General features: G+C 53.6%; 1 protein-coding gene across 1 annotated transcript; it reads right to left on the minus strand.

Moving 5' to 3' along the window:
• Positions 1-112: 112 nt before the first annotated feature.
• Stard10 (StAR related lipid transfer domain containing 10) lies at positions 113-26,379 on the minus strand. Its single transcript, XM_052714019.1, is given in 8 exon segments — positions 113-525; positions 725-777; positions 2,344-2,461; positions 3,040-3,143; positions 3,709-3,856; positions 25,569-25,748; positions 25,750-25,889; positions 26,260-26,379. Coding segments are annotated over 7 exon segments (876 nt in total). The 5' UTR covers positions 25,777-25,889; positions 26,260-26,379; the 3' UTR covers positions 113-279.
• Positions 26,380-27,563: the final 1,184 nt, after the last annotated feature.

Genomic DNA, 27,563 nt, shown 5'->3' on the forward strand with positions numbered 1-27,563 from the left:
TGTCTGCAGGTGCAAAGGGTCCAGCGGGCAAGAATAGTATTCAGGGAAATTACTGCAGAGCAGGCCAGCGCCTTGCCAGGCAGATGAGAAGCAGGCACAAGAAAGGGCTGGCTGGGGCTGTGTGGTTCGTTTATTGGGGCCATGTCCAGCCAGGCCACAGCCACCTGAGCAGGAGCCCAGAGCCCCCGGAAGGCAGGTGGGGGGAGGGAGGAAGTGCAGAAGCTCCGTGCCCCAGGGCGCTGCCCCAGTCCTGTCCTGGTCCTTGCCGAGGGGCTGTCCTCAGGTGAGTGAGGTGTCGTCGTCGCTGCCCTCTCCGCCCGCGCCCCCTGCTCGCTCCTCCCGGCTCTCTGTCACTGCGCTCTCGTCAATGTTCTCCAGGGAGTCCGCGTGTTGGACCGACAGCTCCGACAGCGCCAGGCTGGGCAACGGGCTCTGCTCCGGGTGCAGCCATGGCTTGAAGTGGGGCTGGTGCTTCTGCTTCCACTCGGGGTACTTGATGCAGGCCTTGTACATCTTCTTCATGGCCTGCAGACCGTACGAACGTGGTTGGTTAGGGGTGCCCGGAGGACCCGCACTTCTCCACATCCCTCCAGTGCCCTCCAGTGGTGCACAGCGGTCCCCAGTGTCCCAATTACGGCCCAGTCCATCAGCCAGTTAACTCTGCCCCTGCCCACTGCTACCTGCCCCTCCCTCCACGCCCCAAAGTACAAAGCCACTTACTTACCTTGGGAGCCAGGAACTGAGATGATTTATTCACCACCCACTTGGGTAAGGAGCCTGTGAGGGCAGGGATAGGCCAAGAGGAAAAAGGCAGCCTTAAGCATCTAGCTAGCCCCGCCCATGGCCAGAGTTTGCAGGAAGGCCGCCCCTTTTCATTCCTTGTCAATGAAGTTCTCAAATCCCCCGCGCTCATCTCTGCCCCCCCCCCCCGTCTCTGCCAAGCTTCAGCTGTAGAGAAGAAAACCACAGGGTCCTAGGCGACCACAAATACCTGTGGGTTGCCATCCTGACCCACCAAGCTCCAGCCTGTCACCTTCCTCCCCTCACACTGATTACCCAGGACTGTCCCTGGGGCTCAGCCACTCTCCTGCCTGTCCTCCTGGGCCTCCTCAGACCCCGTAAGCCCAGAAGCCCAGCCTAGGCTTACTTGGAACCCACAGCCCAGCTCTCCATCTGTCTCACTCTCAAGTACCTGCTCTGTATACTCATCAAGGGCCAAGGGCCTGGGCCACTGTGCCCAAGTGACATGGGGTATTCCTGTCAATGACGCTTGAGGTTTAACCATCATTAACTCACTCATTCAGTTACACACTCACTCCACCGTGACACCCGCTCTGAACCAGCCTGGGGAATCCAAACAGGAACTCAATGTCTCAGCAAGGACTGGTGTTCTGCTGGGAGGGGAATGGGCCCACAATGGGCCACAGTTCACTCTGGGAACTGGGGACAAAGGAAGGATCATTTCATGCATCCCTGGAGCACTGAGGAAGAGAAGGAGGTGCAGGCAGCTAGCGGATGATAAAGGCTGTATGAACATCGAGGTGGGAAGTGGAAGGGTGTGGAGGGGCTAGAAACTCTGGGCAGAGGCTCAGGCTATACTCAGAGGGCAACAGAGTCACAGTGGCATTTTAAGCAGGTGAGTCAGAGGAAATAAGAGGTTTTTGTTGTTTCATTTCCTCTAGTAGAGGACCAAGAGAACGATAGGCTAGGAGCTATGTCAGAGGGTGAAAAGGTAAGCACATTCCTGCAATGCCCGGAACTCAGGAGATGGAGGCAGGATGATGATGAGTTCAAGGGCAGCCTGAGCTACAGACTGAGAGAGAAGAAAGGGAGGAAGTGGGAGAGAGGCTAAGTGCTGGGCTTGGGAGCTGACAAGGAGAAGCTGGCCCCAGCTAATTGGCAAGTGCTGAGCAGTGGTGGGTGATCGGAAGAAAGGTGGGTCTAGGAAGGCCAGTGATGAGTTCATAGCTGAATACAAGTCTCCAGTGTCTAGAAGACATCCTGAGGAAGATGTCCAGGAGGCTGACCACCTCAACAGAGATGAGTGCTCAGCTGTCACGGAAGTGAGGTGAGCGGACAAGCTTGGAAAACCCAGGCCTCTGAGATGTGGCTGAAGGAGACAGGGCAGGGCAGGTCCAAGCTAGGAATGTTAGCACCAGGGAGGCAGTTTCCTAGGAGGAGCAATGCCTGCCCTGTAGGTCCATTCCTTTCAAACCACTAGCTTTGGATATAGACACCCCCAGTACTAAGTGGATCCTAACAGCTGGCCCTCAGATGGCCTGGCAAGTTCATGGCCTGTACAGGGCAGGAGCCCGTGGATGGGCTGCCTTGCCAAGCCCTCACCTTTGGGATCCACTTGGGCCAGGTAGGTAATGACACAGCTCTTGGGCCCCGTGCTCTGGATGAGGTAGCCCGTCTGGATGGACACAGCTCGGACCAAGTCTTTCCGAGGTGGGTATTTCTGGGGATGAAAGACACAGGGAGGTGAGACTTGGGTAGGGACAGAGGAAATGTCTCTATGAGCATGCTCTTACACACACACACACACACACACACACACACACACACACACACACACACTCATAACTGTTCACATCCCTTGGCATCAATGGGTTAAGAAAAAGGAAATCAGGCCAGGCCATCCTTGCCCCTCTTACAGCTTTCTCTGTGCCCTCAGTAAAGTACAGGGCTGCGTCAGGGTTTACGAGTGTCTGTGGGCACTCAACCCTTGCCTAGGGCAACCTGCCTGCCCTCTCTGCCCAGGGAGTTCAAGTGAGTCCTGCCATAGGATCCTGCCATCGAGTTCCTGCTCCCCTATTTCTAGGCCAGCCTTATCCCAAGGGCCAGTCAGCCACATCAGTTCAAACCACTCGTCCTTTCCCTGAGCTGCTGGACAGCCCCTGCAGGGACGTCATTGTCCTCACTATGCAGGAAGGAAACTGACCCCCCTGCCTGCCTGAAGTCACTGTGACAGCCACAACCCAGCCCTGCCCATCACCCTTCTGCCCAGCCAGGAGGGAGGGCAGACCTACAACTCACAGGATGTTTTACTGAGTAGTTCATAATGATGTAATCAGCGCCCATGGGGAGCCAGGAACGGAGGGTGATGACATCACGGTTCTTCAGGGGCTTGGGACACCTCCCTGCAGAGGGCAAGGAACAGTTCAGCCCGGCTGCTGGCCCATCTTCTGATAAGGGAGGGTGTGATGGAGACCAGAGACTTGGGGATCCTATTAACTGCCAGCCCTCCCCATCCAGACAGGTACCCCCACCCCTACCATAGACACACTGTGGAATGAGGGAGGACACAGCAGGACCCTTGACCCCGCTATCTCTGCCTACCCTGCCCCTCAGGGCCTCACAGAGCCCTCACCTTATTGTTCTGACTTGTCTGCTGTATAGGTGAATATATTTTAAAGAAAGACAGCACTGTGATTGCATATGCATAAAAATGTGTCTCTGTGGTACATGGCATGTGGCTATGAGTTGTATGTGCAACCGTGTATGCATATGTTTGTGTGGAGGACCTTTTTAAGTGTGTATGTCAGTGAGAACACGTGAGCATGCCCAAGGAAAAGACAGCTCTCGGTCTGAGCATGCCCGTCTCTGAGCAGCCTGGCCACAGGAGTGACCGCAGAGTGGGAAAGTTAGAGGAGGAGGCCTGGTGGGTGCCTGAGGGGGTTGGAGTCTTGCTCTGTGTCTGCTCACAAGAGTAATATCCTACGTCAGCGTTGACCGTCAGGCGGGCGATGTCGAAAGTCTCAATGACATTACTGTCCCACTTCTTTCGGTATTCTATGTCGTGCAGGACATCGTAGAGCGTCTCAGCTGGCACATCACAGCACTCCATCCTGCACTGCAGACAGACACAGGTTGTCAGGGTCACACAGGCACGAGAGGAAGAGAAGACGTAAGACCCGGGCCCACTGAAGCCAGCATGGACTCATTTCTTATCACAAGACTGGTCCAGCTCCCCAGAAACCTCCTGTACCAAAGGACAGTCAGTCCTCCCCCTACCTCTCCCAGCTCAGCCCAGTCTCCTCTTCAGGAATCCTTTTCAGGTGAACCATCCAGGCTCCCACACACTGAATCTCTATGTCTGCCCTCCCCGTGCCCTGGGAGCAGCATGTGGGCAGAAGCTCACAATTAATTCAACAAGGAGCTTGAGATAGGTACACATTAAAGGAAAAAATCAAATGCCCAAATAGACCTTACTACCTGGCCACACTGTGTGTGTGTGTGTGTGTGTGTGTGTTTGTGCGCACGCTTCCACAAACATCTTTGTAATCCCAGCACTTGAGAGGTTGGGACAGGAGGATCCCCCAAGTTCAAGGCCAGCCTGGGTTAGATAATGAATTGCCGGTCATCCTGGCTAGGAGTCTATCTCAGACATGTCCCTATTACTTAGCTGCACCCTCAAGGAGCTTCCCATCTAGGGGAGCAAACCGCTCAGCGCATCTTGCTTTATTTAGGCCTTCCGATGATTATGCCGGTTAAGAAAGTCAAGGAGAGACTTGAGATTCAAAGAGGTTTAGTACCTGCCCTAGGTCACCTGGCTGGTTAAGCAGCAGGGCTGGGATTTAATCCAGCTCACATGTCTGGGAAGCAAGTAAAGAAAGAGCCAGGGTTCACAAGATTTGTATTCAAAAAGGTGAGATTCAGTGCCCTTGTTCTACTCCACCCCAAGCCCAACCCCCAAGATCAAGTTCCCTACAGTAAATGCAACAGCTTTGCCGTGTAGTCTCTAATGCTCTCTCAGAACAGACATTCACCCAACACAGGAAACCCACACATACACACTACCCTCTACCCAAGAGAGAGTTCATGCAGCTTTTGGAGAGGCGGCACCGCCTCCCTCCTCACCCAGGACAGGCCTTGGCACCATGAAAGCACACAATGGGCTGCTCCAGCTGAGGATTCTAAGTACAAGAAACTCACAATGCCCTACACACCACTTCAGATTACAAAAAATAAAGGTCACAGAGGAATGAGCTAAGTGACACCATGAGAACAGATGTACACAAAGCCAGGTGCTGGGCACTGCGGAGCTCCCAGCCTCGTCTCTTCTGTCGATGAAGGGCACACTGTCAGGTTGATATCATAATAGTGTTCGTTTTGTTTTGTTTTGAGATAGAGTTTCTCTGTGTGGCCCCAGCTCTCCTGGACCTCGCTCAGGTCAGCGTCAAACTCCCGAGTGCTGGGATTAAAGGCGAGTGCCACCATGCCTGGCTCACCATTTGGATTTTTGCTGTTATTGCTGTCGCTGTTTTTGGATTTTCGAAACAGGGTCTCTCTGTGTAGCCCTGGCCATTATGGACCTCGCTCTATAGATCAGGCTGGCCTTGAACTCAGAGATCTGCCAGCCTCTGCCTCCTGAGTACTGAATCAAAGGCGTGTGCACCTAGCATTTTTTTAAAAATGATTTACTTTCATTTTATGTGCATTGGTGTTTTGTCTGCATGTGTATCTGTGTAAGAATATCATATCCTCTGGGACTGGAGTTACAGGCAGTTGTGAGCTGCCTGGGTGCTGGGAATTGAACCCAGGTCCTCTGGAAGAGCAGCCAGTGCTCTTAACCACTGAGCCATCTGTCCAGGCTGGGGCACCACCATTTGTAAAGTATGACTCTGGATTGTTTAAAAAAAAAAAAGTCAGCTATAAATAGGACATTCCTCCTCTTCCTCCTCCCCTCCCTCCTCCTCCTCCTAACCACAGATTTGATCTAGGGCCTCATGCACTGGAGACTGTACTAAATCCCCAGGCGCTTTTCCCTTTTCTTTTGAGATTGGATCTCATTGAATTGCCCGGGTTGGACTTGAATTTGCGCTCTCGCAGCCTCAGCCTCTAGTGCCTGGATGACAGCCCGGCACCTGCCTTACAAGAGAGGTTTTGGGGACAACTAGAGAAGTGCGAAGGGGACCCGAGGACTGGATGCACTGAAAATGTATGGAAACAAGCAGTGGAACTTTCTGATCCCCCCCCCCCCCAAAGGATGTTACAAACTGAAGGGTGCAGTGAGGAAAATCTGTGCTTAGAAGAAGCTTGAGACGCACAACGCTCAGGTGGCCGGCCACGGCAGCCAGCCGTCTGTCTGATGAGAGTGCAATGTTTTGTTTTCCTTTCATTGTATTTCTGGCTTTCCGAAATGTCTGTAGTGCTGCTTCAGCAATAAGGAATTCTTTTCCCTTTTGTTTCTCTGTGTAACCCTGGCTGTCTTGGAACTCGCTTTGTAGACCAGGCTACCCCCAAACACACAGAGATCTGCTTGCCTCTCCCTCCCGAGTGCTGGGATTAAAGGTATGCACCACCACGCCCAGCTAATAACAAAAATTTTCAATTAAAAAGATCCTCCAGGCTGGGCAGTGGTGGTGCACGCCTTTAATCCCAGCACTCGGGAGGCAGAGACAGTCAGATAGATCTCTGTGAGTTCAAGGCGAGCCTGGGCTACAGAGTGAGTTCCAGGATAGGCTCCAAAGCTACACAGAGAAACCCTGTCTCGAAAACAAACAAACAAAAAAAAGGTCCTCCAGGACACAGCTACATTCTGAAGAATGAGGTCCATTTTAGAATAAAGAGTTCTAGATGTCAGCCACGAGGAGGCCAGACAGATTTGCCCTGCTGAGGACACCAGACAAATCTTCAGCTCCTTCCCTACCTTCAAGCCTCTGAACAAAATAATTTGGAAACATACACATGCACACAAATGCACCTGCACATGAACACACATGCACAAATATATATGCATTAATTTTTTTTTATTTTAATAAGAGTTCTAGACTAGCCTTGAACTCGTGATCCTCCTGCCTCCACCTCCTTCAGGAAATCCTACTGGCATGTGCTACCACAACCAGTTTAAAGAGAGTTCTAAAGTTCAGGCAAGAGAAGGATGGAGCTCATTAGCAGAGCCAATGCTTGGCATGGCCAAAGTTGTGGGTTCTACAAGTACCACAACAACAGAGAGAGAGAGAGAGAGAGAGAGAGAGAGAGAGAGAGAGAGAGAGAGAGAGAGAGAGAGAGAGAGAGAGAGAGGGAGAGGGAGGGAGAGGGAGGGAGAGAGAAACAGAGAGACACAGAGACACAGAGATAAGAGACAGAGAGACAGAGAGAGAGAAATTCAAAAATGAACTCCGACCTATATCTATAAAGCATGACTTTATGTGAGTTGTTTCTCTCTGCCCCATTTACTTTCCTAGTCCATGAAAGTGTGTGACTGGATCCCACCACTCAACTAGCAGTCCCAGTTCCAGCCCTATCCTGAGTCAGAGGAGACAGAGGTGAATCTGAAGCCTGGGCTTAATCTTCCAGACAAGGAAGATGACCTAGCATGCCGGAAGGGCTCAGAACAGCCTGGCTCCTCAGGGGCCAGTGGGGAGCAGACTTCCTGGAGAAGCTCAGTCTAGGAGGGAGGTGTTTGCCAAGGACAGGGCAGAGAGTGCAGTGAGGACCAAGGCCCGGAGCCAGGCAAGAGCATGGTGTACTAAGTGGCTGAGTATGTCTACCTGGCTCAAGTTTCTGTGGCGTGGCATACATGGCCTAATACTCAAAAGGTCCCTGGTTCCAAGTCGGCTTGGACAAATGGTGATTCCAGGGCTGGTCATGAGAAGCGTAGGATGAACCTGGGGCATCTTACTGCTAGAAGGGAAGGAAGTACTCAAAGGATGACAGAGACCATGTCCAGCAGACATGAGAGCCAGCCTGAAGGCTGACCAACTCCTCGGAGTTTACCAGGCCTCTCCAAGCTTTACCCCTGAAAGTCGAAAGTTCTGGGAGACCCTAATTCCAGGCAAACTAGGACAGCTGATCACTCTACCATGAGCTCCATCTAGGACAAGCTGATTAAAATGAGTCATGAAAACACAGTGATAACAACAGATTATACTGAACCCAATAAGAAATCAAAGTATGTACAGGTCTGGCTAAAGAAATGCAATGTATGATTAAGAATGGATTATGTGCACAGCTTCAAGGCACTGCCTATCGAATGCTAATTACAAGGGAACATAAGAGCCTGGGAAATGTCTCAGTAAGTAAAGCACTGATATGCAAGTGTGAGGGCCCTAAGTACGACCCCCTCACCATGTAAATGCTGGACAGTAAGGTGGCCCCAGTACTCGGGAGATTCCTGGGACAAGCTGGCTAGCTGGACTGTCTGAATTGGTGATGGCTTCACGGATGAATCCTGCCTCATTAAATAAGGTGGAGAGTTATCAGGAAAGACAGTTCGATGTCAGCTTCTGGCCTCTGCACATGATGCACACATCAAGTATGGAGGCAGAAGGTGCAGTCAGGACCAAGGCCCAGGGCCAGGCAAGAGCATGGTGTACCGAGGGGCTGACAGCATCCACCTGGCTCAAGTTTCTGGGGTGTGCTGTGCAGAAGGCCCCCAGTTCCAAACACACAAAGGGGTGGGGGATAACTTCCCAGTAGAGAAGGCTGGTAGGTTTGTGAACATTACTAGTCACAGGTCAAGTCACAATCATGTGTTCCCTAATGGGATGTGGTGGAAACAGAGACAGCACGTAGGTGGTGTCTCCACCACAGAGACACAACACTGACCACAGGAAAAACATCAGACAAACCCCAACGGAGGGAATTCTACAAAAGAACTGGCCTGTAAGTGTCACAGTTTTGAAGACTGAAGACTTCAGGAGAAGACTGGAGAATTGTACCAGACTGAGGGCATCAGATGCCCTGAAACTAGAATACAGGTGATGTGGATGCTGGGAATTGAACCCAGGTCCTTGGGAAAAGCAGCTACTGCTCTTAACCGATGAACCATCCCTCGTGTCCTGAAATAAACATACATACCTACATACACACATATACATATATACAATGTGTGTGTGTTACATGCAGAGGTCAGAGGACAACTTGCAGAAGCTGGTTCTCATCATGTGGGCGCCAGGAACTGAACTCGGGTCCTCGGGCATAGAGGCAAGTGTTACCTGCTGCGTCATCTCAACAGCCCCTCCTCATATTTCCTAACCATCAAGGAACATAGGAAACCAGAACTACTCTAAACCAAGTTTGGAAGCTGGTTAGGCCTTGCAAGTCCTCAAACATGTCACACTGGACAATGAGGATGGAGGGACTGTGACCACACATCTCAGCCCCAAGTGTTGAAATCCAACCCAGGATTATGCTTTCCCTGGGGCCAGGTTTACCCCCTCCTTACTCCCTGACCCTGCAGTACCCAGATCTGGATGGGAAAGAGCAACACGGCCCGGAAAATGACGAAAATGACCATCCTCCTGCCAAGACTCTGAGATCAGAGCCGTTATGGCTCCAGAGCGCACACACACACACACACACACACACACACCCCAGAACCCTGTGGGATCGTGCTGAGTCACAGAACAGAGTAGAGCTCCTTGGGCACAGACACTGCATGACACTGTTTCTTTAAGACAGAGAGAAACTTCAAAGGACTCCCAGACTAATGGAGGAGGAAGGAGCTGAAGACTGCTGGGAAGGTGAGAATTCTGGCTGCTACCGGGAAGGGGTGGGTGTGAGGCAGGATGAGTGGCCAGGTCAGGTGTGTCCACAGGCATCTGCAGCCTGTGGCAAAGGGCCTAGCTTCTTTCCACAGCAACCCAGGAGGCAGCGCCACAGTGCTGAGCACAGGAAATTACATCCAACTTTGTTTCTGTGCTGGACCCTGAGCCCCTCACTTGGAAATCTAACTCAAGGGGACTTGTTCCCCCAGGAGCCCTACTGGGCTGCAAAGCTTTCCAAGTCTGGCTACAGCAGTGTGTGACAGCTGCCATGTTACAAGTGAGTCCCAGGGGGACCAAGTGTCACCCCAAGAAACTACGTGCTGTGTCCCCAGTACTCTCTCCAAATCTTGTGGATGTGGGGATCCCCGTGACTGTGTGAGGTTGCCCAGAACCCCTGGGCATAGCCCTCACTCGGCACCCCAAACCCACAGAGCCACAGCAGAGGTAACTGGATAAACAAGGAAGACCGCCAAGGAGCATCATGAATGCTCTGTGGCAGGCAATCTCCAGTCTAATCCCAGCTCTCACCCCTAGGCACAAGACTGAACACATGAGCCTCAGTTTCCTCACAGAAAAAATGGGGACAGTAATAATAGCTATCTCCTAAGGATACTGTGACCGGATGAGATAACGTATGAAATATGACTGGCATATAATAAACACTCAAGAAGTAGCTGTTCTTCCCCAGCAGGCTTCCATTCTAGAAGGTCATATTTGCCTGCACACCCTCATAGTTTGTGGCTTGCAGCTCTCTTACTTTTACCCTGGTCCCTGCCCTTCCAATCATCTATGCACCGCTTCCTGAAACTTGCCGAGTGCCAGGCCTGTTAGAATTAACCCAGGGAGTGAGGAACCAATCAGAGGCAAGCCAGGCCTAAGCCCCGCCCCCAAAGAGGAGCCCCTAAGCAGAGGAAAAAGTAAAAGAGGCCAGGATGAAAACCCACAGTGCAGAACAAACAGGGGTTAGGAGCCAGGCCCAGGGGCTGGGGCAACTGAGCTAAAGGAACAGGCCGCTGCAGGGGCAGAGAAGGCTGTGTCCGGCAGGAGGAGACCAGAGGCCGGGTCTCCGTCTACCCTCACCTCTTTCAGAACTCTGAAGAGGCCCCCTGGTCCCAGCATTCTGCCTTGGAGATGCAGGCTCTGCACTGAGGAAGGGCAACAGGCTCTCCCAGCCCAGCTGTTGACCTGAGTTAGGAAAGGATGTTCAATCACCTCCAAGAGGCTTCGTCCTGGTCTGAACAACCTGTGACCAGGCAATGGTAAGTAAATGGGCACACCGACACAAAACCAACCCCCGTAGGACCCTCCCACTAAGACTTTACACGGTGGTCCCCAGTATCCCTGACCTGGACCACTAGGGAAACTGAGGCCCTGAAAAAGGTAAGGGAAGACCCCACCAACTCCTCAACACAATATCTGAGCAGATGGTTCTGTGAAGGGAGTAACCAATAAGCAGGCAACCCTTCCCAACAGAGCCGGGTTCAAACCAAAGGAAGGCCCCCCAGCTGAGAGGCCCAAGTCAATCACAGCCCTGACCGATAACCAGGAGCTCAGCAGCCACCACCATGTTCTGTGGCACATGCATCGTTCACAAACCAGACCGAAGCACCTATCACGGACTCTAGGGAAGCGAAATTTAGCAAATGTTGAGGCCGCAGTGCTGTGTTCTTTGTACGTATCACCCCATCACCTTCTAAAGCCTGAGTCAGGAATCACCATCTTACAGATGTTGGAACATACCGGAGCAGAGAACCAGAGCCCATGGACTCCTGACTCCAAAGCATCACAAGAGTCGCTAGCTAAAACCGCACACCCTGGCACCTGGAGACTTGGTTAAGGAACATACGACGCAGTACTTACGCCGTTCTGGAGGGCTGGCCGGCCAGAGAGGGACAGCTCAAAGGCAGGGCCGTGCTTTCCTGAAACCCAGCACAGGGGCTCTGACTCAGAAGCCCCTCCGAGAAGCCTCAGGCCACCCCACTGCTCTGCCAGGGCCCCACAGGCTCTCGGCTTACCTAGCAGCTCTGGGCTGTGTGCAGGGGACAGATCTCTCACTACATCCTGGCTACATGGCCTCAGCTTGAGCAAAGAAAGGAGCTTTAAGTACCAGCACCTTCATCTGTCAAAGGAGGCCCATCCTTCCCTGGGGGTGGGGGTGGGGTGCTGTGAGGATTCAAGGAGGCTGGTAGAGAAAGCCTCCAATATGTGCCTTCTGCCGGCTTCAAGCCCGGGCTCTTCCCCAAGCTCTCTGGCCCTGCCCAGGGAGTGCCTCCCCGCTAACCTCCACAGGTCAGGGCACACAAAGACGAGTCGTAAGGGCTCAGGTGGACAAACAGGTGGGCAACTGCCACAGGAGGGCCTGCACAGGTCAACCCAATCACCCTTTGTGACCCCGACTGGGTCGGCCCAGGACAGGAGGATCTGAGAGGCACAGCCGCCACAGGGCACAGGGCAGAGGCGCTGCAGCTGGCCGGGTCCTTGGGCCTCTGCCCTAGCTCTCCTTTCCACAGAAGGCCAGGCCCAGGACAATCTGAAGGAGGACCTGCTCCTTGTCCTGAGACTCTGGAGTCCTCAGAACGGAAACTCCTAAGACCTTTCTCCAAGAGCTGGCAACAGGGAAGGGGAAAGATATGTCAGTCCTGCTGTGATGGGTAGCAAGGCACCTCCTCCCGGTCTGTCCAGATGCCTCCCAGAACATCCCCTCACTGGCTCCTTTCCTAATGGGTCTGCTTTCCTGTCCCTGACTTCTTCAGGCTGTGCTCTGTCCCCCACCTCCTCATCTCTTCCACTCCAGACAGTCGTTCTGTCTGAAGCAGACAGTGCATTCTTCCTCTCCCTGCAGTTCTGTGGGCCCTGAACATGGCAGCCCCTAGCATATAGCAAGTGCTCAGTTAAGACCTGCTTCCTGAACAGGATCTGGGGAGGCGGTGCCTGGGTGGGCTCCTCTAACTCAGAATTCTGGACGTCAGCCGGCGGCTTATAGTGTTCCGCTTCAGTTCAGTCACCTGCACAGCCAGGAAAGACCCTTGGGTGCTTGTAAATTTGTTTGCCTTAAGGACAATTCCTCTGCCAAAGGAGAAGAGAGTTTGGGGTGGGTCAGGAATACCAAGAGGCAGGTCCAGGGAAGATCTGGAACTTGTCTTAAGATCTTTGATAGTTCTGATAGTCGAAAGAAGGAAATAAGCTAATCAGGAGAGCAGGCCTGAGCTCACTAGCCTCAGCTCCTTAGGAGGCTGACGAAAGAGGGAAGGAGTAGGTGTCTTTTGAAAACTAGCCTGGGCAACATTATGAGACCTCTGTCTCAAAAAAATAATAATGTGGCCAGGTGGTGGTGGCACACACCTTTAATCCCAGCACTTGGGAAGCAGGGGCAGGCCGATCTCTGGGTTTGAGGCCAGCCTGGTCTACAGAGTGAGTTCCAGGACAGCCAAGACTACACAGAGAAACCCTGTCTCTAAATAAATAAATAAATAAATAAATAAAATAAATAAAATAATAATAGTAATAATCTGACAAGTATTGAGGTATCTATCTATACGCATAAACTAACATCCTGATAGGAATGTGGTAACAGTGCCACATGGGGTTCCAGTATACTTAGTGGTAGAATGAGTATAAGCACTTGAGTCAGGTCCTCAGCAGCCCCACCGTCCAAGGACAAGAAAGCCATACTATACTAGCTGTACTATTCCAGAAAATAATTTGGCAAGCCAGGCCTGGTTGGCACAGCTATGAAATCCAAGCTACTTGAGAGGCTAAGGCAGGAAGATTTCAAGTTCAAGGCCAGCCTAGACAACTTAATGAGACCCTGTCTTAAAATAAAAACGTTAAAAGGAAAGGAAGAGAAAAGGCTAAGGGAAAGGGCTGGGGAGACAGCTCAGCAGGCAAAGAGACTGCTGTGCAAGCATGAGGGCCTGGGTTCGGGTCTTCAGCACCCACATCAAAGCCAGGCACTGTAGCAGACACCCGTCACCTCGGCCCTGCAAACCTCGGCCCTGCACGGTGAAGACAGGTGGGTCCTGGCGGCTCACTGGCCAGCCAGCCCAGCTGAAATAGCAAGCACAGGCTCAGTGAGAGACACTGTCTCAAAAACTAAGAGCGCAAAGGAGGAAGATACCAGCTATCCACCTCTGGCCTCTACATTTGCACACACTCACAGGTGAGTGCACAGGCTCCCATGCACACGCGCACGCGCACACACACACACACACACACACACACACACACACACACACACACACACAAAAGAGGATTAGGAGGCTGGGGTATAGTTCAGTTGGTAAAATACTTGAGTTTAAGAATCAGGACCTGAGTTTGATCCTTGGAACCCATGTTAAAAAAAGGGGGGTGGGGTATAGTAGCTGCGGGGGGCGGGGGTGCATGCTGGAGAGCTGGCGGTTAAGAGTACTTGCTCTTCCAGAAGACCTAAGTTAATTCCTAACACCCATCTGGAGGCTCACAACCGCCTGTGACTCCAGTCCCAGGGGACCTGATGCCTCTTCTGGCCTCCAGGCACACGTTAACACACATATACGTGCAGGCAAAACACCAATACACATAAAATTTAATAATAATTTCTTAAAAGGCAGTAACCCATACTTGTAATCCCAGAACTTCAGAAATAGAGAGATGGATCCCTGATGCTCATGGGCCAGCCTAGTCTACTTGTCATGTTCTAGGCCAATGAGAGACACTAGAACAACAGAAGAAATAAGGAGGAGGAGGAGGAGGAGGAGGAGGAGGAGGAGTTGGAGAAGGAGGAGGAGGAGGAGGAGTTGGAGAAGGAGGAGGAAGAGGAGGAGGAGGAGGAGGAGGAGGAGGAGGAGGAGGAGGAAGAAGAAGAAGAAGAAGAAGAAGAAGAAGAAGAAGAAGAAGAAGAAGAAGAAGAAGAAGAAGAAGAAAAAGTAAGGTAGATGGTGCCTGAGGTATGATAGCCAAGGTTTTCTCTGGTCTTTGTATATATACATGTGCTCACACACACATACATGTGCACTTATGCACACACAAAATGTAGCTCAGTGGTAGAGTGTTTGCCTAGCCTGAATGAGGGCCTGGGTTCAATCCCCAGTACTTGGGAAAAAATTAAGCTCAGGAAAAAATAAAGAAAAGTTCTGTTACAATATTCATGAGTATGTTATTGCATTTGTAATTAGAAAATTATATTGGAGAACAGAATAAGCAAGTCCAGTTCAGTTCAGAATGACCCACCACCCTGAAGAGTACAGAGCCACCAAGGGCCATGTTGTCCATCCCCCTCCCTCCCCCACCCAGGACAGGGGCAGCCTCAGAGTCAGTTCTGCAACCCTCAGAGCCCAGAACAGGCCTGGCGGAAAGCAGCTGCCAGAAATGTTGATGAATTAATAACTCTAGTGATATGAGCAACATCCACCAATGCAAATTTAAATGAACAACCAGAACACTGTGCATGGTTTCAGCTCTTCACAGATTACCTACGCCTTTGAAAAGAGCTGGAAGGAGTCCTGGGGATGTTCCCCTCAGGAAATCAGAGTTTGGGGGTGGAGGAGGTTTCCTTTTTAAAATTTAAAAAAAAAAATTTTTTTTTTTTTTGAGATGGTCTCATCTAGACCAGGCTAGCCATGGACTTGCTACATACCCAAAGATCATCTCACATTTCTTAACCTGTCTACACCTCCCAAGTGCAGATCATAGTCTTATATGACTACATCCAGGGTATGCAGTGCTGGGAAAAGAAGGTAAGGCTTCATGTTTATGCATGCCAGGCTGGCACTCTACCAAGTACCAAATGAGCTACATCCACCCCCTGACACACGCACCCCCATCTCCCCCTCCACAACACACACACACACACAGGGTTCTTGCTGTTTATCCAGACTGGCCTCAAACCCTTGAGTTTAAGTGATCTTCCTGCCTCAGCATCCCTCAGCATCCCTCAGCATCCCTAATAGCTGGAACTGTGGGCGTGTGCCACTTCTCCAGGTTATAGTTTTTGGATTCTTCTTACTAGTACTATAATATTTATGAAACACAGAAGCACCATTTTCATCTTGCATATCTGCAGTCCCAGTACACAGGAAGCTAATGCAGGAGAATACATTAGTTTGATGACAGGCCTGTCAGAAAATAACCACCCTGGTGTCCTAGTTCTGTCCAGGTCAGGTGGTAGTGATGCACACCCGCCTGGTGGCACATCCTTTTTTTGTTTGTTTTGCAAGACAGGGTAGCCCTGTGTAGCCCTGGCTGTCCTGGATCTTGATCTGTAGACCAGGCTGGCCTCAAACTCAGAGATCCTCCTGCCTCTGCCTCCCAGCTGCTGGGATGAAAGGCAGGCGCCACCATAGGTCAGTGTTAAAGCTGTTTTTTTTAAAGAAACTTTAGTTGTAGTCCTACTGTGCATCAAATATTTCTTCAGCCTTGATTTAAGCATCCCCAGGGATCTGGCCCCAACTGCCCTTTCTAGCCTTATAAATCATGATTCTCTTCGAAAAACAAAACAAACAAAAAAGAAAAGAAGAAGTAGCAGTAGTTCCGTCCCGAACCTCTAGGACCCTGCTCCCTGGACCTGATACTGTGGGCTGACACCCACCCTTGGAAGTGCTCAGCAGTATCTGGCTTTCATGCCACTGATGGCCACAGACCGACTGGGCTAGGAGTGGGAAGCAGGGGGCCTTGGGCCCCTCACTGTTGGGCCAGGGCAGGAGCAGGCAGTGGCGATCCTGAAGGGTCAGGGCAGAGACAGGAGAGAGAAGAACGACAGACAAAAGAAAACACGGCAAAGCCACACCCTGAAAGCGAGCCAGATGGGCAGTGGTACCCAGGTGAAAGGGGGAAGGAGCTCTTGGCAGAGGCTGGTGCAAGCTGGGAACCAGACACGACCGGCCTAGGGGAGGAGAAGGCACATGCAGCTGCCTGAGGTAACCTGAGTCACCCTGAGTGAACAAGGATAAGGCAGGAAATGGAGCTGTCCCTTGGGTACTCAACCTGTTCATTCATTCATCCATTCAGCAACTGTTAGTGGAGTGCCCGCTGGGCCCGGTTCTGTGCTAGTGGGCTGACAGCTTTGCCCGTTCTATGGGAAGTCAGTGTCCCTTAGTGAAAGGTGGCGTGGAAAAATGAGCGGAGGAACCAGCCTAGCGCCAGTGTAACCCAAAGTGCACCCCTGAGCCTGGTCCACAAGAATCAGGCTCTGTTCTGTGAGGAATTAAGGAATTTGAGGTGGGGAATAGCCAGATGAGGGCTGTCTGTGCTAGAGGCTGGGGCTTATGGGGAAAGTGTGGAACGGGGAGGGGATCTTGGGGTAGGCTTTGCTTGGGCCTACTGGAAGGGTCTGGAGAACACGCATGATGACAGAGATATAAAGTCTCTGACCCCCTCTTTCAGCTCAGTCAGTATTCATACCTGGATTACAGCCATTAGTCCCCACAGCCTTCTCCTCTGAAGGAGAGGGGTCTGGCAGCAACTACCTGCAACTCAACTTTTCTCTGAAAGGACACCCCCAAGACTGGTGGCGGAGGGACATCCTGCCATGTCTCTGTCTTCTGTACGCAGAGCTCCCTGGGAGGACCCACCCAGGCCCTTCTCTGCTGCTCTCCATCCAGGGCTGGGTGACTCATCCCTGCTCTGCCTGGTGCCCTCCCTCCCACAGGTCTCCAGCAGCTTCCCCGGACACCACCCCCCACCCCCAGCTTCAGCAGCAGGCCCAGCTCTGAGCAGTGAGGAAGGCCGCAGAGACTAACTGCCTGCTCTGTCCTCGACCTTTCCACTCCCATCCTGAGGACAGGGGAGACAGACGAAGGAGGGGGAGCTGGGAAAGAGGTATAATGGGGAGGTGGAAGAAATGGGATGGGGGTGGGGGGACCAGCAAAGTGAGACAGGACAGGTTCAGGGCTGCTATTGGACACTGAGAGAGACGAAGACAAACACTCTCCCTGGGTATCAGGGACCACCACTGATGATGATCCCTAAAGGTCTAGCAAGTACCAGACCGTTTCCTCAGTAGCCTTCTGGGCATCAAGCCCCAGAGAGCCCCCAGGCCACTGGGCTCCCCTACCCCATGTCCCGTGCTAGCTTATCAGCTGTCCGAAGTGCCTGTTTCCCTCCAGTGCCTGGAGCCTGAGCTTGGCTCGGGACTAATTCCTTCCTCCCCTTTCTTCCCAGCTCAGCTGTACCACAGCCTTCCTGGCAGGTCCTCTCTGCCCATCAGACAGGCCTCACCATCACTTCTTGGCCTCTGTAGCCACATCCTCCTTTCAAGTCTCTAGGTTTCCAAGTCAATTGGTACCCTGAAGCCAGGGAATTTTCTAAACCCTGACAATGGCATTGCCAAGCTTGAAGGCTGCAGGATCAAATCCAACTGCCCTGCCTCCCTTCTTCCTCAGCCTCAGTGTGCACACCTGCCCCATCCAGGAACTCACAGGATCTGGCTTGGCCTAAGCACCTGCTCCCTGATGAAGCCCTGCCTCGTCCCCACCCCACCCCACCCACCTCCCACCTCCCACCACCCGGTCTGTCAGTCACTGGTCTCAGCCCAAGTCTCTGTCCCAGCGCTCCTCTGAAGGCTCTCCCTGCCTCTCCACTAGGCCTGGAGTCTCTGGAGAGGAGGGCCCAGGTCTCATCTCCCTCCATATCCCCACCACAATAGCGTGGCAGAGTAGGTAGATAGCAAAAGAAGAGGTCTGCTAAACGAATAAACACCAGAGACAGGGAAAGAAAGAGAGAGAGAGAGAGAGAGAGAGAGAGAGAGAGAGAGAGAGAGAGAGAGAGAGAGAGGAAAAGAGGCAAGCAGAGTCATCGGGGACCCAGGCAGCTACCAGGCAGGGAGAAAAGAACAGAGGCAGGGTTGGAAAAGGGAGACCCTGAGACCCAGAGTGAGGCCAGAGGCAGACAAAGAAGAAGCAGGAAGGGAAAGCCATGGCAGAGCCAGAGCTGCACCAGGGGGCAGGAGCTGCCAGGAGACAGCTGAGCAGACATAATTGGATCAGAGACAACTCTGCTCCTGCAGTGAGGGGGTGTGACTCACACACAGAGCAATGCCAGACACAGAAACACACGCAGTCTCACACTTGGCACACACATGCACTCAGTGTGGAATGACCCAAGCTTCTCAGGTGCCTGCTTGGGACTGGGGAACCTTGTAGCTGCTTGTGGGGGCCCCGCAGTCCATCTGTCAGAAGGCTGTGTCACACACGGCCACCCACAATCCAGTTCCACACACAGAAGTCCAGGCGTAGACCCCCCCCCCCACACACACACACACACACTACCCTGTGCTCTGGTGTTGTCTTTAGTCGTTTGCTTCTGTTTTGCTTGGCTCCCTGTCAGGATATGGGCCTCATAACAACAGGGTCTGATAAGTGTGATTGGCTGCCAAATTCCCGCATACACACTGCTTGGCATATAGTACACACTCCTTAAATGTAGGGACTCTTGTGATACCTGCCCCAGGACAGAAAGATTCTAGAGATGTGGCATGTGCCTGTCTTCTGGGAGCCCTGGCTAAAAGGCAAGAAGGGAGTAGTATGCTAAAGTCCAGAGAGGGGCAGTGAGATGGCTCAGCAGGTAAAGGTACTTGCCACCAAGATTGAGGGCCCAGGTTCAATTCCCCGGGACCCGCATGGTGGAAGGACAGAACCAACTTCGGTAAGTTGTCCTCTGACCACCACACTCCTTGCCTTGGCATACGCATGTGCATGCATATGTGCACACACACACACAAAGTATAATAAATGAATAAATCAAATAAAGCCCCAGAGAACGGTGCCAGCTGCCCTGAGCCACTGACCCAGGCTCCATTGAATGGCGGGTGACAAGTGTGTATTTGGCATGAGACTCTTCCTTCCCAGGTTTTCTAATCTCTATAGGGACCTACAGCATCTACACCAACCTAAGAATGCTAGGAAAGGACATAGAGAACACTGAGAGGGTTGGGGACACCGCCAACCTGACACCTACTCTGAGCTGTGTCCCTCCGCCTGTAGCCAGAGGACAATCATCTGCCCGGGTACGGGACCTGGGCTGTGATGGGTTCTAGTCCCATCTGTGCTTGCTGGCAACCTGGCACCCAGACCTGTGGGAACACTCTAGAGGGGCCCAGCCTAGGTCCCAGACCTCTACAGAGAGCCGAGTCTCCAGGGTCAGGGTACCTGGGGCTCTGGCTCCAAGTGGTCCAGCCAGGCGTGGAGGCACAAGGGACGAAAGAGAACCCAGCTGTCTCCAAGGACTCGCTCCTTTCTCTCATCTCCTGAAACTTTAAACACTCTCGGCTGGAAACTGAGCTGAGGCTCGTTAAAGTTTAAACGCTGGAGCCTGGGGAACTGGGTGTGGAGGGCACCAAGTCAGCCTAGGAGCTGAGGGCTCCCCTACCCCCAACGGGGGCGTAGCCTGGAGGCACATCACCCACTGTCAGGACAGGGGCCACAGGGGCTGTGCATCCCACCATCTTCCACCTTAGTCTACTCAGCAAGTCGTTGGCACCCTGTCTCCCCCTAATCTTTCTGGACTGATCCCAAGCTGCACTGCCCACAGCCCCCGCTTCAGTATAGACTTGGTACCATTGCCCAGATGGATGCTGCTGCTGCAGCCTCTCCTCAAAGCAAACCCTGACACCATAACGCACCCCCATTCCAGAGAGTCAAAGGCCTGGTCTACCTCTCTAACTCCTTTCTAGTTCCCATTCTCAACCAGGGCATCTGTCCCAGGGTCTCCCCCATCCACCTTTACTCTTCTTCGTGTCTGTGCAGAATGCTCCTGATGCTGTTGTCAATCTCCTACTTGCTCTCCTCTCAATTCCAAAGCCACCACCTAGGCATGGTACTCCAGGAAGCCTTCCCTGATCCTGAAGACTGGTCAGCTCAGTGGCCGCTCTGGGTTCCACTGGGAGCCCTTTGATTCCTGGCTGTCCTGGACTTCCAGCATGGGCCCAGGAAGAGAGGCTACCTGATGATGCTCACTGAATGGGTAACTGAAGGAGCAGGATAAACACAGGCAGGCTGACACTTCCGTCCACGCTGAACAGATGAGGAAGTGGAAGCAGTCCGCCCAGGGCCACTGAGCAGACTTTGTATCCTGTGTTTTCTCTTGTAGAGCTTCAACTCCAGCAGGCACCTCAGCCAGAAAGGCATCCTCACCACCTCCAGCCACCACTGCCCATTCCCCACAGCACAGACCATTAACTCCCTGGGCACCCCTCTGGGGCTTTGCTCCCCAGGACAGCTCTGGAAGCCCTTTATTCCAGGTGTCCTACGTCAGGTCAGGCTAGAGCCAAGGCAGGGATCCTCAGCACTATCCCTGGATTCAGAGTGCTCACTGGGACACAGACTACCAAAGGCTTTAGTTGACCATCTTTACCCCATGCCCTGCAGTGAAGTCTCATCACCTCTCCCAGGCCTAAGGTTAGGATCGTCTCTACAAACCACCTGTCCAGCAACTCCTGCAGAGATGGACAAACTGGCCTAGAGAGGAGAAGGCCAAGCCAGGACCTAAACTGATAAGAAAACAGACCCAGAAAGGTGAAGTGACCCCTCAGATCACATAGAGTGAGGACTGGACTTTTACCCAGTTGGGTCCCCTCCAAGGTCTCCAATCACAATGACATAGCACGGAGAGACCCAAGGACAGGGGGTGAGTTTCCATGGGGTTCTGGAGACAGAAAGGCCCAACAGGACTGAGAGCCAGGCCAAGGGGCAGAGAGAAAGCAGCTTTGTGTGTATATTGGGGGCGGGGGGGCGAGGACCTGGGTTCTGATCCAGCTTCAGCCACTTCTAACTATTCAGTCTTGCACACGTGAACTCCTGCCCTGAGCCTCCACTTTTCCACATCTGCTCCACTGGGTTGAGTCCCATCACACAGGACGGTGGCAGACTCAGTAAGACAAATGGATAGTCATCCTGGCCCTATGCACCCACCCTTTCCTTCCCAGGACAGCTTTGAGTCTCAGACTCTTAAGTGTAAGAGGCAGATCCCTGAGTGAACCCACATGTCACAAGAGAATGCAGTGCTCATGAGATGGGGACCTTTGGACACTGGCTTGTACCCCAGGTGCCTGTGGCATGGGACAGGTGGACAGTGAGCCAGGGCCAGGAGGAGAGGACTACAGGACTGGAAGTCAGCAGACAGGTCCCATTACCCAGTTTCCTGCAGCAAGAGGCTCTCAGCCATAAACTCTCAAGAACTCTCTCCCACCTGCTCCAACTCCAAGCCCCCAGAGCCTCTGACACCAGTCTGCTCTTGTCCTGAGTGCTGGTTCCTACTAGGTTCACCCCTGCCTCTGTGTGTGCTCACAAACCCGGGCCCTGTACAGTGGGCCTGGACCTGGTTAGAATTGTCTTCCCTCTTTCAATAAGGTTTGAACACGTTGGGAAGAATCCAGGAGTCCTCGGCCTGTCACACGGAGAGGCATGCAGTAGGCATCTGAAGACCTGAGTACAGGTCATCAGAACACAGCGGCCAGGCTGCTCTTCATCTCTCGCCCGTGGCACAGCCACTGAGTTCAGAGGTCCTCCAAGTTGGGAAGGTCCAATGGCAGAAGATCAGACAGCCCAGAGAGTGGAAGTGATGGGCCTCAGTCACACATAGCAAAAGGATACCGAATGACTGAGAAATGCTTTCTGCTTCTCACAGTGAGGGGAAGTGGGTCTAGGCTTTGGGAAACCTGCATGTGGGTTCTAAGCAGTCCCCTGCCTTGTCTCCGGGGTCCATGTTCAGCATCTGCCTCTGGTGCCGGGTCTAGACTTTCAGGCAGCATTGTCTGCCTTCTATCCACTACCCAGAGCCCAGTACAGGCCTGAAGCCAGGCCAGGCTGGAGGCCAGGAGGGAGGGAAAGAGTAGGGGTAGCGTCCATCAACCCCTTTCCTCTGTCCTGGCTCTGATTGCTGGGCCCAGAGCCATGGTGGCTTCTAGGGACCTTTGGACACAGAGATAGGGAGAAGAGCAGGATAAAATCAATCAAGTAAACAGGAAGGTGCCACCCCCCTACACACACAGTCACCGAGCACAGGGCATGCCCTGGTGCAGGAGACAGGGGAGCGGAGGGTACAGAATCTCAACAAAAATCTGAGGTTGAGTACAGCCTCCTGAAATGACCCAGTGATCCCCGGGACTCTGACTCCTACCTGACCTTGGCAAGAGTCACTCACCCCTCTGGGCCTCAGCTTTGTCATCCATCAAACAAGAATGGGATGATGAGAACATAATGTCCTTCAGTTCTTCAAAGAGTTATTGATGGGGTTAAAGGCCAGGGTTGCATAAGGATGCAAGTTCATCAGAGAGGGCCAGCAACTCTGGAACATGCTGGCCTGGGTTACACTCCTGCCTCAGTTTTAGGGTACGTTTCCTTCCTTCCTTCCTTCCTTCCTTCCTTCCTTCCTTCCTTCCTTCCTTCCTTTCTTTCTTTCTTTCTTTCTTTCTTTCTTTCTTTCTTTCTTTCTTTCTGTTTTGTTTTTCAAGACAGGGTTTCTCTGCATAGTTTTGGTGCCTGTCCTGGATCTCACTCTGTAGACCAGGCTGGCCTCGAACTCAGAGATATACCTGGCTCTGCCTCCCAAGTGCTGGGATTCCACTGCTGCCTGGTGGGTAACCTTTCTCTTGGTCTGTTTCTTTCTTAGTAACACAGAAACAAACTGATGACGCCCCAGGACTGGCCTGAGGCTAAATCAGATGACCAAGAGAAAATGCTTGGCCAGGAACAGGGTGCTGATCAGAAATAGAATTAACTGTGTGGCAACTGGAAGTTCTGGAACCTAGGGACAGGAAGCTCAGAGACCTCTGCTCATCTCCCCGAGTTCCTTCTGCTGTGCTGACAGGACCAGGCCTGGAGGCTAGCCACTGGTGATACCCATAACTAAGGTGTCACTCTCCCCTGGGCCTAGGTTCTGCTCACCTCCTCTACTGTGGGAAATGGGGCTGAGGCAGTATGGGAGAAGAGTTACAAACAAGACTAGACTTGGAGGCTAACCCATCAAGCCTCGAAGCTAGAACTCTCGCTCTCCTTTCCTCTCCTCTCCCTTCTCTCTCTCTCTCTCTCTCTCTCTCTCTCTCTCTCTCTCTCTCTGTCTCTTGGATTTAGTCACATGACCATGTGCTAGCCCCTGTTGATCTCTGGTCCTCAGATCCTCACTTGCACCCTGTTGTAGGAGGACGAGGTTACAAGGCTGATTGTACAAAAGTCTGTCTAGTACCTCAGCCTCTGTTCAGCAGGTGAAGAACTGGAACCTGTGTATTGGGGGAAAAATAACCTATGTCCTGCCCAGAAGCCCATAACACCACAGCTTTTCAGATATTCTCCATTCTCAAGTCTAATGTAGCCAAAAGGGGTCTGTTGGAGGCAGCCTGGTCCTTCTATCTGCCAACTCTCCTGTCCTGGGCAAGGCTGGGTTTATTCATTAACCAAGCCAGATGGAGGAGGCAGCTCCGCCCTGTTGACAAAGGGTAGGAGTACCCACACACACCCCATACACACGCGCGCGCATGCACATGCACACACACACACACACACACACACACACACACACACACACACGCACACACGCACACACACTCCCTAGACAGCCAGTCCTGTAAGGAAGCCACACTTCCCAGCTCCTGCAATACTGCTGGGATTTATTTTTTGTTTTGAGTTTTTTTGTTTGTTTGGCTGTCCTGAAACTCACTCTGTAGCCCAGGCTGGTCTCGAACTCACAGAGATCCACCTGCCTCTGCCTCCGAGTGCTGGGATTAAAGGCGTGCGCCACCACCGCCTGGCTAATACTGCTGGTGTTCCGCCTTTCTCAGTCACAGTCCACCTCCACCACCTTTCACTTTGTTCCTCCGTGTGTCTTTCCCCAACATCACTGCCCTGGTGGATGCTGTGGGAAAAGCCTGCACACAGGCAGCACCATGCTGGCATACCAGCTGCCTTTTCCTTCCTGCCCCTCAGACTCAGACCTAGGCTAGGCCCTGGAGAAGCTCAGAGGAAGGGGACTCAGAGTCAGCAGGCCAGGGCATACAGAGACAGTCACAGAGGGCAAAGGGACATCAGGAAGAGCAGGCCAATCGCATGGGGACAGGTGGAGAAAGCTGTAAATGATTAAGGCAGAACAGAAAAGCACAGGGCCAGAGGGGAATGGACGGTGCCTTGGGTTCTGGTGTGAAGCCGGGAGTCACAGGCCAGGCCCTAGGCAGGAGGAACCCTGTGAAGTCCAGTGCCCTGGCCTCTAAGAACAGGAATGCATCCTCGCCTGAGCCAGAGCAGCAGAAGGGTGCAAAGGAAAGGCCTTGTAGGTCCCTCTGAAGGGAACTTCACACCCTGAAATGTGGCACTCACAACAAAACCACACGTGTGAGGGACAGCTACTGAGGCCCCTAGACCAGGATCTCTGCTCATCCAACCCCAAGCCTGCCCTGTCATGACAGAGAGGAGAATCATGGGACTGGGAGGAGGGGAGATGGCAGTGAGGGCTGATGAGTACACACTGCTTTCTGAACTGGTTTCCCTGGACTCCAAGTCCCTGCCTCCCCCTAGCTCATCCCCACCCCCCACTCCCGTGTGGTTCGGGGCAAGGGAGCTTTCAGGAGCTGCCAACCACAGTCCTAACGGCCTGCTGGAGACTCAGAGCCTGGTGGAGCAACCGGACAGGGACAGGGAGGACAAGGGATCCAGCAGGCAGGAATCCCATCCTTGGCACCCAAGAGTGCAGAAAGTACAGCGGAAGACCCATCTCAGGCTCGAGAACCAGGGGTGAAGGAGCTAAGGGGTCATTCTCCGGCCTAGTGAATCAAGTTGGGGGAGGGAGTGTCCACGTGGAAGCTATTCTGGAAGAGATATCCCTGAGAGAAACTATTCCCCTAAGTGGGCCTGGCCACCACCCATCTCCCAAACAGACAGGCATGCCTGGGTTAGAGTGCAGTGAGCCAGGTAAGTCATATCCACGTGCCCCATCTGGGCCTCAGTTAGCCCATGTGTGTAATGGGGGACCATGCCTCCTCCTGGTTTATAGTAGGAGACTCTGGGCCCAGATGCACCCCTCTGCGGGTCCCTGGCCTGAGTCTGAACAAGAAGACTCCTGCGAGAGAGTTAGGGAGCAGTGGCGGCTGCAGGTACCATAGGGCAACCCTACCTTGATCTTGTGCAGTGTCCGATCCATCTCCACAGCCTGCACCCACACAGACACGCCGGCCTTGCTGTAGGTCAGGTTCCAACCCACCTCGGCCTCACACTCTGACCGGAAGCTGCGGAAGTCCTGGTCATCGGGCACCTGGACACTTTCGCGGCCCAATGCGGGCCGAGGCCCTTGGGGGTTCCAGTGAGGCAGCTGGCTTCTCCATAGGGAGCGTGGAGAGGCCCGGGGCCCTGGTCCTAGTACGACTCTCTTGGGTCCTCCGCGGAGGTTCCGACAACGTCGACGCGGCTGCAGATGCTGACGCCACCTTCCTGGGACCTGCAAGACCGGTTTGGGGACCAGAGTCAGTGCGCTGGGGGCGCGGGTGGGGCTACCCGGGGTCCCGGGCCAGCGGGCAGCTCGAGAAGGGCAGGTGCTGGCCCCGGGCGGTTGTCGACCGGCACAGGACAGTCACTGGGGCCGGCCACCCTCCCACAAGGAGCGACCTCACACTTCCCTGGAGCGGCAAGGCAGCGGCTTTGCTGCGTAGCGGGTGCAGGAGCCCGCGGGAGCCGGGCAGGACCCTGGGGATCGCAGGTGCGGGTCTGGCACGGAGTCCCCGCGCGGGGCGGGCCGGACTCGCTCAACTAACTCGTCGGCGAGCGGCGCGGGGCCGCGGTGGGGGCGGGGCGTGGTGGCCGCGTCTCACCTGTGCGGGCTTCTCTGCTGGGGCCCGCCGGGGCCGGGGTGCGAGCTCCGCCGCCGCCGCCGCCGCCGCCGCTGCTGCCCGGGCGACCGGGGGCCGCGCGGGGGCCCTAGGGGGAGGAGCAGTGGGTCCCGCCGCCGGCCCCGCCCCGCCCCGCGCCCCTCGCCCCGCGCGCCCCCTCTGCCCTCCTCCCTCCCGCTAGGCTCGGGGCTCCGGGGCTCCGCTCTCCTCGCTCGGTATTTTCCAGGCTGCCGAGGTAAGAGCTGCGGGAGCACCGAGCCCCGCCCCGCCCCGCCCCGCCGGGTCCTAGCGCCAGCCCCCGTGAGCCCCCGGAAGGGCCAAGGTCCGGGAGATGCTGCTGTGGACCAGCTGAGAACGAGGGACTGGTGAGCAGTAGCCGATGGAGCGAAGTAGCAAAGGAACATGGACTCTCAGAGTAAGGACTAGGTGCCGAGAGGGATTCTGGAAGTTAACTGTGAGTCGCTTCTCTCCTCCCCTCTCCCACCCTTTGCAGGTACACGCTTCTGCAAGAGCCTGTTCACAGACACACGTCAGGGATTCGAAGTGGGCACACACACACACACACACACACACACACACACACACACACACACACACGACTATTGAGAGACTAACTAACAGGAATAGGGATGGCAGCCCCTCAGTAACTTAGAGATGGCCACAGCTTGCAACCCCCAACAACCAAGATCGTTATAAGCCTCCACACACCCAACTCAGTTCCCAGTAGGGTGTGCAATCCCAGCCGGAAGTTGATCCAACTTCAAAGGCTCAAGGTTCACAGGCTGGCCAGAATTTGGCAAAATTTCCACTTCAGTCTCGCTCTGGCCTGGGAACGGTCCTGAGCTAGGCCCCTCCTACAGCCCCTATTGAGCAGTTTTTAGTGCCCACCCTCTTTAGCTCTCATCCACGTGTACATACATTTCCTATAGACTACACCAGCTCTCAAAAGCACAGGGCCCCAGAACCCGGAGCTCTCCTGTCCCTCCCCCTGCAGAATAGAGTGGCCCAGAGCCCCACTCCATAGCCTGGTGCAAGAGCTGTCTGCTAATGCCTCTGCCCACTCCTCCATCCTGGGAGCCTGGATCCTCTGGGTCCTTGTGCCAGCTCTGCCCCCTCTACTCAATGTGAACTGAGGCTGGGGGTTCAAGTTTTCTAGCGCCAGGCCAGTATGAGTGTGGCAGTCTGTCCCTGTCCCTGGGTCTGGGCCACAGAAGATCGGGGACGGCCTTGGATGTGTTTGCCCCTCCGGATAAGCTTGCTGCTAACAGGAGTAATAAGTGACCACC

This window comes from Peromyscus californicus, unplaced genomic scaffold, assembly GCF_007827085.1.
Source record: "Peromyscus californicus insignis strain IS unplaced genomic scaffold, ASM782708v3 Scaffold_4__1_contigs__length_199733344, whole genome shotgun sequence".
Classification (NCBI taxonomy): domain Eukaryota; kingdom Metazoa; phylum Chordata; class Mammalia; order Rodentia; family Cricetidae; genus Peromyscus; species Peromyscus californicus.